Source organism: Haplochromis burtoni, unplaced genomic scaffold (assembly GCF_018398535.1).
Source record: "Haplochromis burtoni strain Fernald_Lab_line unplaced genomic scaffold, NCSU_Asbu1 Contig_28, whole genome shotgun sequence".
NCBI lineage: Eukaryota > Metazoa > Chordata > Actinopteri > Cichliformes > Cichlidae > Haplochromis > Haplochromis burtoni.
Window position 1 is genome coordinate 1,431,520 of NW_024582389.1, and position 19,229 is coordinate 1,450,748.

Here is a 19,229-nt window from a genome sequence, read left to right on the forward strand (position 1 = left end):
CTGTGTCATTTATGGCAATTAACTGTCATGCCTTTTGTGCTTAAGGGGAAAGTTAAAAATTTTCAAAGCATAGGTAAGGGCTAGAGCGCTCTCTGTAATTACCGCAGAGAGACAACGGACCCTATTTACCTGCAAACTAATGGTGATGGAAACTTGCACGCCATAATTGCGGCTCATCCAGCCTCTAAGTAATTACTTAATTGGTATTGTTCCCTCACATGCACACTGACTCAATGCTGTCACACCTTCATTCATTCGATCCCTGTCTCCCTCCGCTAATGGTGCACTTCTTTCTGTATGGTACGGTCACTAATTGTGATGCAGACGCGATCGCTTATCTTTGTGCCCTGTTAATCTGATAATCGAGGATAAAATGTACCCTCCTTCACTCGCCCCTCACCAGCAAATCTAGCTTTGCTGTTTGTGTTTCAGAGGGGTTGCATTATATCAGAAAGCACAAAAGGAATTAAAGTTTGTGTGATACCTGAACTAAGTCAGCCAGGAGTTTGCCTGTTTGCTGCACATTATTGAAAGAGAAGATAGAAAAATCGTGGCAATTCAAGGTCCCTTTATAAAGAGATGGCAAAAAAAAAAAAAAATTGCAGAACATCATGATAGAAATTCTTTAAAGGAATCAGGCAGACAGTCAGAACACAACTGTACTTACAAAATGCCCATAAAACCTAAGATAATGTTTCTTCTGCTAATAGAAACATGTGTCTGCTGCTTCTTAATAGCAGTCTTTTAGTTCTGACCCTGGGAGCTGCTTCGAAAGTAAATATAGTTAATGAGCATCTCACCGTCATCAGCTTACAGCGTACAGATGCCTATAGGCGGTCTTAATTGGCAGATGAAATGGAACATTATACAGTCGTGTTAAAGGACTACATAGTTGTGGTCACACTTGGAGGAAAATGAGAGAATGTGTTTTCTTTGCATGGCACATACTCTCCTTATTTGGTAAATCTGCATACAGAACCTATATATAGCTGATAGTGAAGATGCATCACATGAGATCACATTAGAGTCCCTGTGATCTGTTATTGGTACAGTATTGAGAACAGCTCTTTGAAAAGTGTGAACAGTTCACAGAGACAAGAACCCAAATGATCTTTATTTACAGACTAGCGTTCATGCATGGGAGGACTTTAGATGAAGCAAATGGTGCATGAAAGCAAAAGGTAAGGTCTGTAAAATGAGCTAACAGTCAGAACAAATGATACAAACAAGGAAAATACGGGAAAAAGAAACCCAAGGCTGGTCCAACTGCTTGGCTGTGGGAGGTAACAACAAAAGAGGAGTCTGTCAAGTATACCATATACTGCATCATATTGATGCTGATTGCTCAGATGTGGAGCAGAAAGGTGGAAAAATAGAACAAAGGGTGAAGGGGAACATACCAATCCTCAACAGCAGCAGGAACACTTTGCTATTTGAAAATCTGTTAGTTATAAACAGAACTAGCAAATGTCTAATATCCCAAACCTCATGTGGTTCTTCTTCCGACACAGATGGGGCTCCAGCGCTGGTGGGAGCAGGAGATCCCAGTGGATGGAACAATCAACAAAGGAGAGCTCATGACACATAACCTGACTGAGCTGATAAAGCCCGAGTCTTACGAGGTGCGCCTCACGCCCATCACGCGTTTCGGCGAGGGGGACTCCGCCATCCGTATCGTCACCTACAGTGGTAAGCGCTACATACTTTTTCTATTGTTTCAGTGTTTTGACAGCCAGCAAACAGATAAAAACAAGGTAAAGGAGACAAGCAATTTTAACTCCCGCTGAAGTTTGTGCTTACGGCGTACGTTCATCACTAATGATGATATCAAAAGTTCGCCGTAGCATCAGCAGTCATTACAAAGATCCGATGATGAGTTATTTTGCATAAGACGTACGAGGAAAGAGCGAGTGGGGAAAAAAAAGGGAACTGATTGAAGTAATTTGAATTGCATGTAACACATTCAGTCATCTGTAGACAGCTCGAATTCAGCCGGCTTTGCTTCTTTTCTCCTTTGAGCCAAATGGATGCTGATCAACTGACTAATCCCTTCTTAGTGACCTTCATTGCTTGAGTCAGCTCTCCCCTGTACCGGGGCAAAGGCTGACTTGTTGTGTCTGTGCTTGAGAGATCATCATGACATTGAAGCTTCAGATGACTCAAGCATGTAGCCCGGGTAACAAGACCAAACAGAGCTGGTCAGAGATGAGTCATGCTTTGCTGCCTTCGCTCGGTTCCCCCCTCCCAAAACAATGCAATTTTCTGTCTTTTGTCTTTGTCGGAGGATCTGATTAGTCCCCCGGATTGTTTCTCATATAATAAATGGCTTTTCAATTTCACATTGTAAATATTTTGAAAGGTTCTTGCCCTCACCATGCCTGACATGGACCCTGACATGAAAAGCATAAAAATCTTACTGTACATTTGCCCAGACTCGGTGGGCAGATAGAACAGTAATAATTTTATTTGATTTATTTTATATAGACTACAGTAATAAAAGTAATAATAATTATGTAGCAATTTTCTAAAACAAGCCACAAAATGCTTTACAAATACTCAGATTTTATAGAGAAAACCGCAATAATTACCCTTTTTTGGAAGAGCTCAGCAGCACCGGTAATGATTTAATACGCAACAGGGAAACACACAACAAAACAAAACCAGTCGCAGGGAGGGACGCCGTCTGCCCAGAGCGTGCCGGGTTCCAAAGGAAGTGGAGGCAGTTTGTAACAATAAGCAAAGCGCAGATCGGTGCAGCCAGTAATTGCAGATCGCTACAGTGCTAACATTGCTCCAGAGAAAGCGTGAAGTTACTTGAGGGACAGCAAGGGAAAAAAGCAAGAGCTACAGGAGAGAGAGAGAGAAAAAGGTTGAAAAATTGTAACTAAATAAATAAATACATCTAGTCATACTGACCTCGTCCTCCCTGGGGCCCCTTGTTCTGAGTCCAGGTTGAATTTGTTATAAAAACCCAACTGGCAGAATTTTTTTCAAAGGTTTCCAAGGATGTCACACTGACTGAAATGGCCACCTTTTACTGCCACCACTAAAATGCATCTAGGATTTATTTCTGATGCATCAAAATGTAGATGAGAGTTGCACTCGAGAATTTTTAAAACAGGAGCAGTAACATCTGGATCGCCGACCCGTTGATTATTGCTGTTTTTTTTTAAATCTTCTATTTACATTTCTGATTCAGATGAAACAAAATCGTCACTCGTTGTTATCTCCAGACTGAAAAGGACTCAAAATAGACTTTGTATTTCAAAATTCTCCTAAGTATATCTCATCTATAGAGCTCAAGGTTGTTCATTTTGACCTTATAGCCTTGCGACGGTTCTCAGGTGGGTATCTCAGACAGTAGTCTTGGATTTAAGGAGATAAAGCAATAATAACAAATGAGGTTAAACTGAGGTTGAATCAGAAGAGTCTCTCTGATAAAAGTACAGCAGCCAAAAATAGCAGCCAGAAGGACATCACAAGGATTTTGTGTACTGCGACCACTGAGAATACATCAAAACACACTGTATTTCTTTACAGAACGAAATAGCAGGTTGCAAACAGAGATAGATTCTCCAGCTTGTGGGATGGCATGCTGGCAAAAACAATACAAAGACTACAGTAGTATCCACAGTTGGCCCAGTAGTACCAGTGAACAGATGCACAGGTACTTGAGATGTACATCTTCAGAAACTAAGTGACTGACTGTTTTCTGTCTATCACTGACTGCCAAGTTCTTCCGGAGTGGTGCTGCTGCAGTTGTGAATAATTCAGTTTCACTGCAGCTCATCATGGCTTCTGCAAAGAGAATTGGGAAAAAGGAGAGAAATGAGAGAGGCAGATAAACTTTCTCCGCTGTTATTTTTGTAGTAGTTTGTGATACTGCGCGGTTCCCCCGGTCAACCTTGAATTGAATTCAGTGGAGTTGAATCCAAATGAATCCAGTCGAAGCGAAGTGAGGGGAATTGAGGCTAATTAAGGCAGGGAGTAGCGCAGAAGGAGTGATGGAGGCAGCCAAGTTGGGACTGGGAAGAAAAGGGAGATACAGGGGAACAAATTAATAAAAGAAGAAGAAGGAGAAAAAAGATAGAAAGAGGAGAGCCAATGCTGACGTGCAAATCGCCTGCCCAGCGAGAGGCTGGACTAATTATCACTCTAGGGCTGCTCTGTTCTCCCACACACAGCATAACGCCACGGTAGCAGGCTAATGTAGGGCTGAACCGTATCCACTCTGCTCTGAGACTGATGTGTGAAATACAGCCCAGGACCATCTCCATTATCACTTCAGTTTCATTCTCACTGGGGAACATGGACCTGTGGGGCATCTGTGTATGGGCTGTAGCACAAAGGCTTTATGGGTTTGAAAATTTATAGTGAATTGAAAAAAAAGTCATAAAAGTTTTTCTATTTATCGCTATGTAATCACTATGTTTAAGTCCTGTCCTGTCTTTGGTATATAAATCTAAAGTAGCATTTTCATGGCAGTCCTGCATTTGCTATTGTCCTGATTCAAAGACATGTCCAATATTTGACTGTTTGGGAAACTCCCAAAGGGTCCAAGCACAAATAAGGTTTACTAACCCAAATTAATCAATTTAATGACTTTTGCATTTTTATTAATTTTAACTGGATTAATTTGTGGCAAGCAATGTTGCTTCACCATAAGGAGGCTGCGGGATTGAATAAACCTTTAGCCCTGGCTCTTCCAGTCTAAATTTGTGCATAGACTCAGCAGACACTTTGGTAATTGCATTCATTTATTCATTTATTTGAGTATTTGCATAAATGGGAAGTTGAACAGCAACCGATAAACGTATTTCATGTGTTTGCCTTGCACGGTGGGATAGTCTCTTCCTCCTTGTGACCCTAAAATGAAGAAAACCTACAGAAAAAACACGGCTTTGTCTGTTTGTTAGCTGTTAGCTTGAACATTTCTGCCCTGTGTTAAATTGCAACATAAGTCCTCCATTAGAGGAAGTTTTTTCCATCATTGCCCAAAAGGCCGAGCAATCATTCTGAACCACATAAAGTCAATGGTAGCAGCTTTTCTGTGACTTGGCACGAAAACACAAAAGCGGTTACAGTGTCCCCAGTTGCAAGATGAAGAATGGCTATGTCACCAAGCTCTGAAGATGCTCTTTTAAATTTTGCTGCAGTGACAAACTCAGCATCTGTTTGGTGTTCCTCATAACGCTCCCCTCCCACTATGTCTCTCTTCCTCTCTTGTTTCCTCCAATACACAGGATTTAATGTTTAAGCCTCCAGTCAACCCTCACAGTGTCACAGTAAAACACTACTGCTGTTTCTTAATATTCCATTTTTATGCACCTTGCAGTGACATATACAACACCTCTCCTCAAGGCAAAACTCCCTAAATCTTATATTAAATTCAGTTTCTCACTGTAAGTGGGGTGTTTCTGTTTGACCAGCAGTGATTCAGTGGTAAAGCTGTCACAGGTTCTGTCTCTTTGTGTTGCTGTGAAGCAAGCTGAGAATTCAGATTATATTTTATCTATATATTTTTTAAGCTACCCAAAGCTTTCAGCACATAGTACCAACCCTCAGAAGCTATCTTCCTTGATCATTTTTTGATCATATAATCATGTTCATGACCAATAAGATACAGCACATGTTGCAGCGCAGTCCTTGGCTACAGCTATAGCTATATAGTAGCTGCTGTTTTGATACAGTATTTTGTACATGCTCAGTAGTCCTGCTTTATAAAGTACTTTCACTTAAAGGAATACATTTATTCAAGATCAATACAGCTTTCATATCTGTTCATTAAATATAAGCCAGCAGTCAGTGAGCTTGGATTAGAACAAAGACTGAACAGCTAGCCTTGTAGCAGTGACTCCCCAGAGTTTCTTTTTAGCCTGGCAACTGCTCAAAAGCCTTAAAGATCTCTGAGCTATAGAGGTTTTCACTCTTTTTTTTTCTTTCTTTTTTAGTTGGTAAGAATTAAATGATATATGACATATTAATTATTGAGCTTTAGAGGTGCTGGTGTTTGGGATTCTTTACCTCCTGAAAGATTCAGACAGAGCTAGCTGATTCTCGCTGTTTCCATTTTTCGTGCTAATCTATGCTCACCAAGTGTGCAAGGCATGACTCATGGATTCCCCGTGCTCAGCTGGATGGTCCCTCTGTTTGACATTCCTTTGAAATCCACTCCTGTTTTTGGTAGAAGAGTTGGGACCAGCATATTTATGATTTGAACTGTTTTGATTGCTGCTGTAACATGTTGTGACATGACATGGCTTCAGCCAATACCTTTTGATTAGCCTTGTCTCATGCTTTCTTGCTTTGTGGTAGATCTTTGTTCTGTCTTCACTGAGATATTTGAATGCTAATCAATAAAATCAAATCAAATATCCTTTTGTCTTCTTTGTTCTGTCATTTATACTTCAGTTCTTTAGATTAAAGTGAATGCCAATCCATCAGTGCATATATGTATATGTGCGCTAATGAAAGAACAGCCTTGCACGGGGCTCAGCATGGCTCGGGTGTGTCCATGTGTGTTACTGCAGGACTTGTGCAGAGCAGTGCATCCTCAGTAGGCTTTTGTAAAAAAGGACACAATGGTGTGATGTCGCTCTTGTTATTTTGGTCACGGAGACACGAGGGAAAGATTGCTGAACTACATTTACCCACACTGTCATTATTCCAGCTGATGGTTGGGCAGCTGTGGAGCCAACACAGGGCCTTCTCAGAACATCATGGCACGCACCCATAACCCCTAAATATGATTGATGGGAATGTGGGAGTGTGTGGATTATATGAGGTCAGTAAAAAAAGAAAGGATAAAACCAGGCATGCCACTGTTGTCTATGAGGACACTTGGCTGGAGCCTTGGAATTGTCTGCTGCTTTGTAATGTAGCCGCAGGCCAGTGGGCAGGGAATCCTGCCAAGATGAAGTCAGTGATTGTATCCGGAACAGCCTCCATGGACCAATGTCCTTTGGCGGTCAATAAGCTCACTTTGTGTTTCAATCAAAATTAGGCAATTTGGATGGAAGGCATTCATGCATCAAGCATGCAGCTTGTTTTGTCCTCTCAGCTGGAAAAGTATAAACCAGGAGTCAGGCAGACATGCACCTAATATGTGCTCTAATAACAGAAGTTTGAAAGAAAAAAAAGAAAAGAAAAATCCGCTCTTCACTCCACTGTGTGATCACTGGGAGTTTTTATCTTGACAACTATCAAAATTACATTTCATCCTCAATCATTATTTGAGGCTTTTTAGCTATGGGGGGAAAAGCAGGGTGCTGCAGCATTAAGAAGAAAATCTGGGATATTTTTTAAAGCCTTTGCAGTGAGCTCGAGGGTTTTGCACATCTCTGCTTTAACGGCATGGCGCATTTGAAGAAGGGCAATTGAGGTCTGCTACTTGTTTTCAGGAGTTCAGACACAGTTACAGACAAGGCGGCAACGTTTCTTTAAAAAAAGTGCTTCATTTAAAACGCTCGAGTCAACAGCTGAGCTCTGTCGCAGTTTATTTTAATGCTTGTTTGTTTTCCCATATCCAATATAGTCATCTATACTGGAAGTAAAATTATCTGTTTTATGCAAGTGTGATCTGGAGAGAGTGTTTGCATGCAAAACAGTCGTAAAAGTAGCCTCTGGGCCTTCTCTGTGCACAGCTTGATTTCCTTAGTGTGTATGGAGACACTGCTTGAGCAGACACACTCTTTTGGATTGGATTAAGGCGTAGTGAGTCAGTCGAGGGAAGCTGCAGGTAAAAAAAAAATGCAGACAACGAAATACATTTTCATAACCACAGTATCGGAAGAAAGAGGGATTTGGGAGGGAGGGAGTGAGAGTTACAGGAAATGGGACATTGAGATGGAGAGAGCCGGCGAGCAGGAGGGGGCCTGAAAGAATAGAGTTTTGTCGGAAACCTCAGCATCCGTTTCGCAGGCTCGAGGCTGTAAGTTGTCATTTAAAACATTTTCTCTGCAACAGCCGGGATGATTTCCTCCCCCTCTGCAGTCTGTGCTGCTCTGTGCAGTCCACTGTAGATTCAGTGGGAAGCAGTGACTGTCGGGCGGCGAGTATTTTCACAGTCACATAAAAGATTCTTAAAGCGTTTTCAAGGAAGGTGTGCGCTGAAAATGCAATTTTAGTTGCTTCACGGCATGTGTCTTTGTCTATCTCCCCTTTTATCCCCGAGCAAACATACATTTCCACGAATTACACAACAATAAACAGAAATCCCTCCTTTTTTTTGTAACTTGAGCTTTTAAAAACAGCAGTTTCATCAGAGCCACTGTACTTCGCCACTCTCACTACATGTTTTCCTTTGTAGGAATGATTTGTTATTACTCACTTTAATTGGTTGGATTAAAATCAATTCCCTCCATGAACAGCAAGGTTTCATAAATCACCCAGCAACATAGTTTTGTAGTAAAGCTGATGTATCGCATCTATTCAGCCGGTCAGCAATCGATCATGAAAATGCCCATGAATCTTCTTGACAGGTTAAATGGTATTTACTCTGCAAAAAGTGAAGTGCCGACTAACTGGCTCGCTGCAACTCTGTGTGATACCCTTGACCTTTATGTGTTTGCTGCGGCAGTAGCCTCTTAAATTATCAATGAGGGAAGCATTGAACTGTGGTTAGGTGGACAGAATGCAAAAGAAGTCCTCGGTGTATTTCCGTTAGCGTTTGATCTCAAAGTTTTCATAATGATGGGTTTGAAAAGACAGGATATAAGTTGCAGGAAACTGATTAGCAGACACACTTGTGATTATTACTCATTTTTGTGATTTATTGGCTCCTAAATGGAAGGATAAAATAGGCTTAGTGTTCTAAATGGAAGTCACCTTGGACAAGAACATCAGCAAAGCCAGTAAATGGCAGTAATGATAAGCAGTTGCGCTATAAGCTTATTAATGTGGTCAGGCTGGTCTTCCTAATCCCTCACTCTTTTACATTAGATAACAGACTGCGAATAAATGCTGTCACCTTTTCCACTTCAAATCCCAGACATCTCTCTTTGTGTCTGCTCAATAATCATTGTTCTGAGTGCGGGAGTTGATTGGTGCCGTCTGTTTCCTTCGTGTTTTTACAGTGAGAAGGCAAAAGTGCTTTACAGAGATGAAGCACAGATACTTTGCAAACAGTGTTCTGTTTCTGCGGTCACACACTCCAGAAAGAAACCTGTCTTGCCACGGCTGTTAGACCATGCTAGCTCTGTATGACAAATGGGTCAGAAATGTTTAGTAAGCACTTTCACTGTGTGTTTCTGTCTCACTGCAAAGCAGAGGCTACACAGACAGACAGACAGACGAGTCCCACTTTTACTGAAGCTCTTATTTCTCTGCTATATCTTTACATAATATGTTCCTTGTTGCTCACAAAAGGTTAATATATGCCTGTGTAATACTCTGCTACTTGCTGAATAGCAGAGCTCACAAGGCAGCCACACAGAGTCTGAAGGTGCAACAGGTTGAGCTCTTTTACGTCGGCGTGTGCCTCCATGCACATTTTCTCTTAATAAGTGTTTCATGTAATGACAGACTGCTAAGATTTTTTTGTACTAACGATTATCCCTGGCCTTTCTCTTCCACAGCTCCCATCAACCCTCACCTGAGTAAGTAATGTGCACCTCACTTAGCATGTCTCATCAGACAGAGTGCTCCTTCTGACACAACACCAGCTGTGAAAACAGTGGGGATACTCCAAGTAACTGTCTCGTCTATAGAGAGCCGACTTAAATAATCAGTTTTGAACTGGAAGATGTTTTTAAACGACTCTAAAACAGGAGTAAATGAGCAATGATTGAGCAAGGCTTGCCTTTAGAAAAGGGTAGGCTTGCGTCAGGATATTTGACATTGTGCATTTTGGACACGGCGTTTGCATGAGATGTTGGATGTCGTTTGGTGTATCTGTGTGTGTGTGTGGGTGTGTGTGTTTCTGGGCGCATGAGTTTATTTGCACCTTCTGTGCTCTGTGAGCATTAATTATGCATGCATTTGTGCCATAGCTGTTTATATTCTTTAATGTTTAGCTTCATTTATGACGCATTGTTTCATTGTTGAAACTTTACAAATTCACATTATTCATGCCTTGAGAATCCAGACTTAATCATTGCTTGCTGTGCGGCAGTGTGCTGCCTTGTATCGTGGTTTATTTATTTTTATAGATATATATTTTGGTGGGTGTTCACAGAAACATTGCCAACATAATAGCAAACATCCTAATCACCAACATCATTATCCAAATCCCTCCAGGAAACTATCTTACCTACATGCCCCCCCCCCTTCCCCCCTGCCTCCTTCCTCTGCCTATCCTCCAAATCCTCCTATCTCTCTGAGGCGCACGAGGCGAAAACATTTAGTTTAGCTCGCTGCGGATAGGGACGTTAATGTCTAGCACCAGGAGCTAGACCTCCATTTAAATCTGCATGCTCATGAGGAGGAGAGTCAAGAGTGCCTCAAACGCGGCCCCTTGCTGCACTTTTCCCTCTCCACCACCTCTTCTTCTCTCGCTCGAGCTCATTCTCTCGCTCTCTCTCTGCCTCGCAGCATCACTGCCCTCTTCCATCCCCCGGCCCATCCACCCACACCACACCTCTACGTCTGTGTTACCTCCATTACCTGAGTAAAAGCTGCAGATCCCGCTCCTCTCAAGGTCACCACTCCAAACTGCTCCCAGCTACGTTTTAATAAATCAATGAATATTTATCAGAGCACATGCCTGCGTCCTGAATCTAAATGCTGTGTTTTTTGCTATCTCTTTGAGGACACCGCTTAGCGCCGCCAAGTCCTCTGGTCAGGTGCTTTTTGCATCGTTTGGGTTTTTTTTTCTCTCTTCTTTTTGACAGAGTCGATCCAGCCACTACCCCTTCATTAAACTGAGTGCATGGGGATTTGCACTCATCATCACAGTCTATTCACTTATACATTCCCTTTCATGTGACCAATAACAACGTCGTTCCACCCTCATTCAGTCATTCCACTTGTTTTGAACTTGTTGTCACGGGTAGGGGGACTTAATATTTTCACCTGCACACCTACTACAGAGAAGATGGAAACTGATAGAAAAGGCGGTTGTCAGGTTTAAAGAAGTCTCACTGGTTAGAGGATATGAAACATTGGAGAACAATCACCCCATTTTTCTTTTAAACCTGTTAAAAAGGGGGGATGTCGGGGGATTGTTCAAAATCACAAGTGGCTCACCTGATTCAGATATAAGTTTTCTACTGTATCTGTGCCAAACCTCACAAAATTATGTTTTAACAGGAGATTTGTATTAAGTTTGAAATTATTTACTGTGCTGTGGCTGCGTTTATTGAATGTCATCCATCATGCTTCGGTAGTGGGCTGTCTGATAGTCGCACACACAAACCGCCTTTGGGTGTTTCTTCAGTGGCGCACTCTGTCTTCATAGACTCTGGTTAAGTAGAAAACAGAACTGCATGTCGTAGTCAAGAAAAAAGGAAAAACACATTCAATGGCACCTCCCTCACAGTCAGTGAGAGGTCACATCTTAATATAGAAATTCTTTTCACCAGATTGCATGATGTAATTAGGACTCGGGTTGGTCTATGTATCCCCCCGAGACACATGCACACACGCACACATGCCGCAGGAAATGTCATAGATATACAGTAGGTGTCGCGCTACTCAAGACATAGCAGTGTACTGTAACTTCTCACTCTTCTGAAACGACGTGCTCTGTCATTCACCAGGAGAGTTCCACTGCAGCTTTGAGGAGGAGCCCATCTGCATGTTCACCCAGGACAAGAATGATGATTTTGACTGGACGCGACACAGTGCAGCCACCCGCGACACCAAGTATACACCCAACACTGGCCCTAGTGGTGATCACAGTGGCTCCAAGCAAGGTAAGGAGCTCAAACTTCCACCCTTGACATGTCCAAGCAGCGACTAGCCAATCATTGCTTATCCCTAGTAAAAGTATTGCATATTTGTTTTAGCTAGTGGCTAAGTCTACTTATTTTTTTATTAATGGAGGAGATGATTCTCATTGTCTTACTTTGCTAATTTGATGGCCTGCCCTTGAGAGAGAAATTGATAAATAATTAACCTCTAAAGAAATATTCAAGGCGTGTAGTAATTGCAACTGGCAGGTTGAGTTGTCCCACATCACGCACATTCCATGATTTTTTTTCTTTGACAAAATACGTCATTGAATAAATGTCAGTGAAGCTGTCTTTAGTTGAAATGACCCATCAATTGGAGTTAAGGCAAAGCAAGGCAAGTTTATTTATATAGCACAATTCAACAACAAGGTGATTCAAAGTGCTTTACAGAGACATTAGAAACAAAAACAAAAAAAAGCATGATTTAAATTTGATTAAAACAAGCTAACTAACTACAGTAACTAACTAACAAACAAAACAGTATATAAAATCAAAAATCAAAACAGATAAAATCAGAACAATAGATAAAATCAGTAGTTAAAATGTAAGTTTTGAAATTTAAGCTTAAGTGCGGATTTGGTGCTTTATTTAAATGCAGCTGAGAACAGGTGAGTCTTCAACCTGGATTTAAATAAACTGAGTGTTTCAGCTGATCTGAGGCTTTCTGGGAGTTTGTTCCAGATATAAGGAGCATAAAAGCTGAATGCAGCTTCTCCGTGTCTGGTTCTGACTCTGGGAACTGATAAAAGACCGGATCCAGATGACCTGAGGGATCTGGAAGGTTCATACTGGGTCAGGAGGTCACTGATGTATTTTGGTCCTAAACCATTCAGAGCTTTATAGACAAGTCTATCCTCTGACGGACAGGCAGCCAGTGTAAAGACCTCAGAGCTGGATTGATGTGGTCCACTTTTTTGGTCTTAGTGAGGACTCGAGCAGCAGAGTTCTGAATGAGCTGTAGATGTCTGACTGATTTTTTTAGGTAGACCTGTAAAGATGCTGTTATAGTAATCAAGCCTGCTAAAGATGAATGCATGGACTAGTTTTTCCAGGTCCTGTTGAGACATCAGATCTTTTATCCTTTATCCTTAAAAGGTTGAACTATTAGTCATCTTTAAGAATTGGAGCAAAAATGTATGTGTGGTTAAGTTTCCCGACCATATCATGGCATGTTTTATGCCCCCATCTGTTTGTTCATTCAGAGGATGTAAGCAGAGGTATCCTTCATCTGATTGCATAGTCCCTTAGGTCACTGAGTCCTTCAGATTGCCCATTTTGTCTGGTTCAAAACCGAAATGATCCCAGTTAGGTGATTATGTATTCTTTTTCTCAAAATACTCTTCCATGATTGCATTTGCTGGAAATGGTTCATTGGGAGTGGGAGAACTCCGGAAATCGACACACGTGCGCACAATCCTTATTGCCAGTTGTTACACTCAGGTTGGCTGGTTGGAAGTTTTTAACACATCGCCCAAGCCAAGTGGTCTTTGTTGTCTCCTGAAAAACACAAGGAAAAGATAATAATCACAATAAATGGATGAATCGGTGCATTTTAAAAGGCCCCAAATACATAAACTGTAAAACAGCGCGTTGCTGTTTTTAATGGCCTGTTGTTTAGCACAATCTGCCTGTGCGTTAGCCCTCCCTAGAGGTCAGACAAAATATCAATGAGGCGGTACATTGTATTGGCTTCCTTTTGCGATATAATATCAATGCAGTGGAAAGAAATATTGATAGTTTTATTAAAACATAAAATGCAGGCGTTGTGACCCTGTCCCCACCAATTCAATTAGCAGAGTAATTATGTCATTACTCCTCCATATCAAGAGGGAGCAATGTGAACATAAGTGATCTAAGTTGCTTTGAAAAAGAAAAAAAATCGTAGGGAAAAAATGGTGGTAAGTTAACACCCTAGTAAATACATACATGCGTTTTTTGTTTTGTTTTTTGGGAGGGGTTGGGTCCATTCGGAGCATATTTTTTACCTGCAGTTATAGAGATGTGGTGATATATCATAGATGAGCTTACAATGTATATTGATCGCCACGTTGCTGTAATGCAATCGGGGTCATTATCATGTATGATAAGAGTGTCTTTGCCAAGAACTCATTGTTTCTCTTCTCTGAATAAATGTTATAGGCTACAATTACAGTGGACACTGTAGCAAAAAAATCTATGCATTAATAAAAATATTGCAGAGTATAACACAAATCGTGACCAACCTTAACGTTCACTAACCAGTGGGCAAGTAATTTCATAATATTTCTCATCTTGTGATTTATATGTACGGCTGAGCAATGATATTGCAAAAATCTGTGGTAATAGTAAAAACCACAGCTGGTCTAGGCCTTAGTGATCATTCTTGCCAGCTGTCAGCAAGCCTCTGAAAAAAGTCTACCTGCTTGTTGTATTAGAAATTAGCATGTTGAATGCACACATTTAAATGGACACTGTTGTTTCTTCTGTGCTCCATCCACAATGAATGAATCCACAAATGCCCCCAGGGGACAGTGAAGCAATGTGATTATCACATTATCGGTCAGTGCACGACACATAGCATTTTGATTATTTCATATGTTTATTTGCAAACAAACAAAAACAAGTGTCACTTTTCAAAACGACGAAATAAGATGGGACAATTCAAAGAAGATGATTTCAGCTGTGCTCATTGTGTCACCAAATATTTGATGCTGCACAAACTAACAGTGAGGATCCTTGATCATCATTTATTTGCAAGATAATCTTCTAAATGAGCCTCGTCGCTGTTTCCATGGCACCCAAATTAGACTCTGCATAGTAAGTTTAGCATTCGCTCTCGAGAGCTGCATGTACAGGTATTGCATATTCAAGGAATAAATAAGAAAAATGGATATGCAAGAGTCTTTTAGAGGATTTTTAATGAATCCTTTGATGGAAGTTGTCTGTGGTGAAATATACAGTTGGTGCCTATTATGGTGCTACGGTACCAGCAGCAGCAGCTGAGGCAGTAAATAATGCATTGGCTTTAATCACCTAATGGTTTCAAAATGTCCAGCATTTCATTAGCAGCCCCATTCATTTTTTTGTGCATAATTATCTAATATGAGATTCAGCTGAGGGAGATATTCCATTTGATTTTGGCTGGAGGGCTGTGGAGCGGCTCACAAGCTACCTTGCCTGTGCCTGTGGCTGGGCTGAGATTGGCTTCAGATAATTTGGCTCGCACGCAGAGGGCTGTCTGACTTATAGGCATCACTGCTGCTGTCCACCGCTGTCAGACCAAGGGACCATAAATGTAACCTCACTGTATCTGTGCCAGGTTTTTTGCGACTAGTGAGCTCTGGCCCTTATCTTTATTATGGAAGGTGTCATTACCGCAATATTTACAGTGATAAAACAATTTGTCAGGGATTCAAAGAGAAATGTTTGTGACATTTCACAGTCAGGGACAGTGAAGTTGCTGATGGGGCCAACATAAGTATTCAGAGAAATATATAGAGATATAATTATATATATAACTAAATATAAACAGCTTAAAATGGAAGAAGCAGCCTGACTGCTCATCTGCTTGTTACCTGTTAAAGTTCAGGGTCTGGCTGCTGGGCTGGGGTCAGCATTCACTCAGCAAATAAATGATGAGTTTGTTTAGTAAAGTCATGAAAACTGTGTTATTAGTTTAGTCACACTGTGTCAATAGTTTTGATTTAGATGCTCTATTATGTTCCTCTCATACAGATCTCACTCCCAGTATGTTACATATGGATCTTTGTATGCGTGCAATCATATTTAAAGTTTATTTGCCTGCTTTTTTCAAACCTGCTGCATTAATCTCGTGAAGCCGGGTAGGTTTGATGGCTAAAATTAACCAAGCAAAGGTAGAAAGGGAGTAAAGGCAAAACGAATCAGCAAGTAATTAAAAAAAACAAATTATGAGAAAGATGCAACAGCTGTGAAACCTGTGACTTAAGCCACTGCCACACTTCTAATAAGTCTTTTCTGCTTTTTTAAATTAGACCATCAGCTCTTGGCAGTTTGTATTACCACACCTATTGGTTTAAGATCTAATCCGAAGAACAGCCGTCTCTTCTGATAAAACGGGAGTATTTGACACGAGAGGATGAGAAGGCACTGAAAGATCAGACCACAGTTTATGAAAATGTAGAACCCCTTTTATTTTGTTCTCATAACTCTGGTGTCCGCATGTGTGTTTTTATCCATTTCAAGGTTTCTACATGTACATCGAGACGTCAAGACCGCGCAAGGAAGGAGACCAAGCACGGCTTATAAGTCCATTTTTCAACGTAGCACCTAAAAACCCTTACGGTATCACCAATCCACCTGCCTACTGCTTTGGCTTCTTCTACCACATGTATGGGAAACACATAGGTAAGAATGATTGCCTTCATTTAAAACCACTGCTTAATTTCTTAAACAAGTTTAAAGTCTATCACTGCTCCCCGTTTTTGCTTGATAAAACAGCAAAACCAGCTTTGAGTGGATTTCAAGTTGCTATGGCAGTTCTCTGCTGTATAAAGGAGTTGCTTTCTTATTCTCGTGGAACTAAGCACAGTCAGTAAGGCAACACCACATGAAATTTTATTTCTAAAAGAGTACGTCATCAAGCATCTGTCGGACATACCGCTGGCATTAATTATGATGAGGTTCTTGGTTTTGGTGTCCAGCAGATGTGTGTTTCACTGGAGTTTTTTCTTTCTTTTTGTGAAGGACTTCTTGTTTGTGAGAGAGGAAACGCAGTAGTCACGGCCAAACAAAAAAGAAAGCAGCACTTTTTCCTCTAAGCAACAGAATTGCAGTCATTTCCTGAGAGTTTCTCCCAGTGGTGTGTTTGGTGTGGAGCTTTGCGCTTTCTTTCCATAAAATTCTAAGTGTAGCTGTCAGATGTTTCAAGTAAAAGATGTCTCCTTTTTGCAACACACTCCTTCCAAAGGTGTGCGCACAGATTCTGGGTGTTAGCCCTCACATTCATCTCACAATGTAGATAACAACCCTGCATGGCCCATTTGAAGATGGCGGAGCGACTGAAGGAGCACTCTGTGGCTTACATCTGACTCTCTTCACCAGAGACCCAATCAGCCAACCACAAGTACTCCTGCTTTGAATGTGTGCTGTTTGTACGCTCAGTGCATTTAGGAGTTTTGCTCTAGCACAAAAATAGCAGTTTATGCACTGTTGAAGTCCTCCAGGGTTTCTCTGTCCCAACCTAACTCCCTATCATCAGCTACTACACACCTTTATAAGGCGAAAAAGGTCACCAGTAGACGTGGGTCATCTTGTGTCTTTTTTAAGGCACCAGTACTAGTGTTGATGCAGAACCAGCTTTGCTTTTCATTGCATGACTTAATTCTTATTTTTGTGGAAAGAAGATCACGGTCCGCAGTCATGTGAAAATGAGAGTTTTCACAGCCATGTGAGCAGTCTGTGAACAACTAAGAGCTCTCTGTGACTCGGTAGCTTGTAGAACCACTTTTAACAGCAATAACTTGAAGTAATCTTTTCTGTATGATGTTGTCAGTCTCTCACATCGTTGTGAAAGAATTGTAGCCCACTCTTTCTTTTTATAACATTGCTTCAATTCATTGTGATTCGTGGGTCAGTCCATTGATGGTAAGGTCAAATATCTCCACTTTGGTTCAATGGACTTGGTTCCAGAAGTCTTCTGAGGGCTTTTTTGTTTGTTTGTTGTTGTTGTTTTGAAGATGCTAATCTGTGAATCTATAGCCTGCAGCCATGTTATTTTGAGGAAAGAAGATGCTTTGTCCTGGCAGCCCTTCCAAACAAGCCGTACTTGTTTAGTCTTTTTCTAATTGTATTGTCATGAACTGTAGCGTTTATTATGCTAAATTAGGCCTGTAGAGTCTGAGCATTGCACAGTCTGACCTTGTGGTGAATTTTCTTGGATATCAACTCCTTGGAAGATTGTGACATTTTGTTAACACTCACCTAAAAGCCTGAAAACTGCCGAAATGTTCATTTAATCAAATGCATTTGATTAGCAGCATCTTTCTGCTTTGTACTGCCTTGATTCCTGTGGAAAACAGTAAGGGTGTACTTGTTTTTCACAAGACTGCATAGAGTCCTGTGGAAAAAAAATGTTTTCACATGATTGCACATGTACCAAAAACATGACAGAATTTTAGGCACAGTATCTCAGAGGAAACAGTCGGCGTACTTTGTGCTTCTAAAAATATTCATATCCAATATCAAATATAAAACTTTTTAACCACACAAGTTCTTCATATGAGATAACTAAAACTGATGTCTTCGACTCATTATTTATGTGTTCTCAATTTGGTTTCAGGCCATTTAAGTGAAATTCTAGTGACTCCAAACCAGAGGGAAATAACCCGCAGAGATAGGCAGCTAAAAAATAGTATTTCACTGAAATATATTTTAGTACAGAAAAAAGGATATTTAAAAATAGATAAAGTATAGAAAGAAAAATCAATCAGTGACAGTAAAAAATGCCAAGAGAGGAATTTCAAGAGGAATTCAGCAAACTGTGAAACTGCTACAGGCCAGCAGCTCACCTCCCCTCTCTTTTTGACATTTATAGTCAGCATTTGACTTCAATTACTTCAGGATCCTAGAAAGACATTGATGGTCTCCACACTCCAACTTCTGCAGCTTCTTTTTTCACCTTTTAATAACCTGACTTGGCTCTTCAGCGTCACATATCTTACTCCAACTTCTATTTTGTTTCCTTTGAAGTCTGTTTTGTTATAAACTCTGAGACAGGGACCTGAGTGCAGGACTTTGTAAAGTTTGCAAGTAGTAATAAAACGCAACCCTTTATCAAGGCCTCCTGTGTCAGCGCAGAGCAGGCACACTTTGCTCCCCCTTGTGTTTAAGTCTTGCGTTGTCACGTGACTTAGACGCTTTGGGGATTGTTAAGTTGTTTACATATTATATTTTCACCAGTTCTTTAGAATTTCAATTGTAATTTTTGTATTATAGTTTCTCAGCAGTACTTGTTTTAACTTATTTACTGATTTGTGTGCACTTTTTATTTAAGATTTTTCTTGAAAAAAAAAAAAAAAACTTGATAACTAAACCACCACGACAGGTGCGGTGGCATTTTCATGCTTCGCAACAGCATTTATTCTTACAATAATCACACCGTTGCTGTAACAGTGGATTCAACAACTGCAGCTCTCCAGCTGCCAGCCGTACACATCACCACCAACAACAGCAACACAAGCAGAGCACAGGTTTTAAGCCAGCGAGGCGTGATTTTAGATGTGGTGCAGGTGAGTCCATATCACCTGCAGCGGCATCGCAGACCAGCCACAATAATAAAGTATTTTAGAATAGAATAGAATAGAATAGAATAGAATAGAA

At 40.8% G+C, this 19,229-nt stretch overlaps 1 protein-coding gene across 6 annotated transcripts in view; it reads left to right on the plus strand.

Annotated features, from left to right (window-relative positions):
* The window catches only part of mdga2a (MAM domain containing glycosylphosphatidylinositol anchor 2a), a 192,348-nt gene that overhangs the window by 162,191 nt on the left and 10,928 nt on the right, over positions 1–19,229 (plus strand). For all 6 annotated transcript variants that reach the window (XM_005917647.3, XM_042219114.1, XM_005917645.3 and 3 more), the window contains 4 exons: positions 1,512–1,689; positions 9,576–9,596; positions 11,697–11,852; positions 16,095–16,256. In XM_005917647.3, the coding sequence (XP_005917709.1) occupies positions 1,512–1,689; positions 9,576–9,596; positions 11,697–11,852; positions 16,095–16,256 (517 nt within the window). The remainder of the gene's footprint in view (positions 1–1,511; positions 1,690–9,575; positions 9,597–11,696; positions 11,853–16,094; positions 16,257–19,229) is intronic.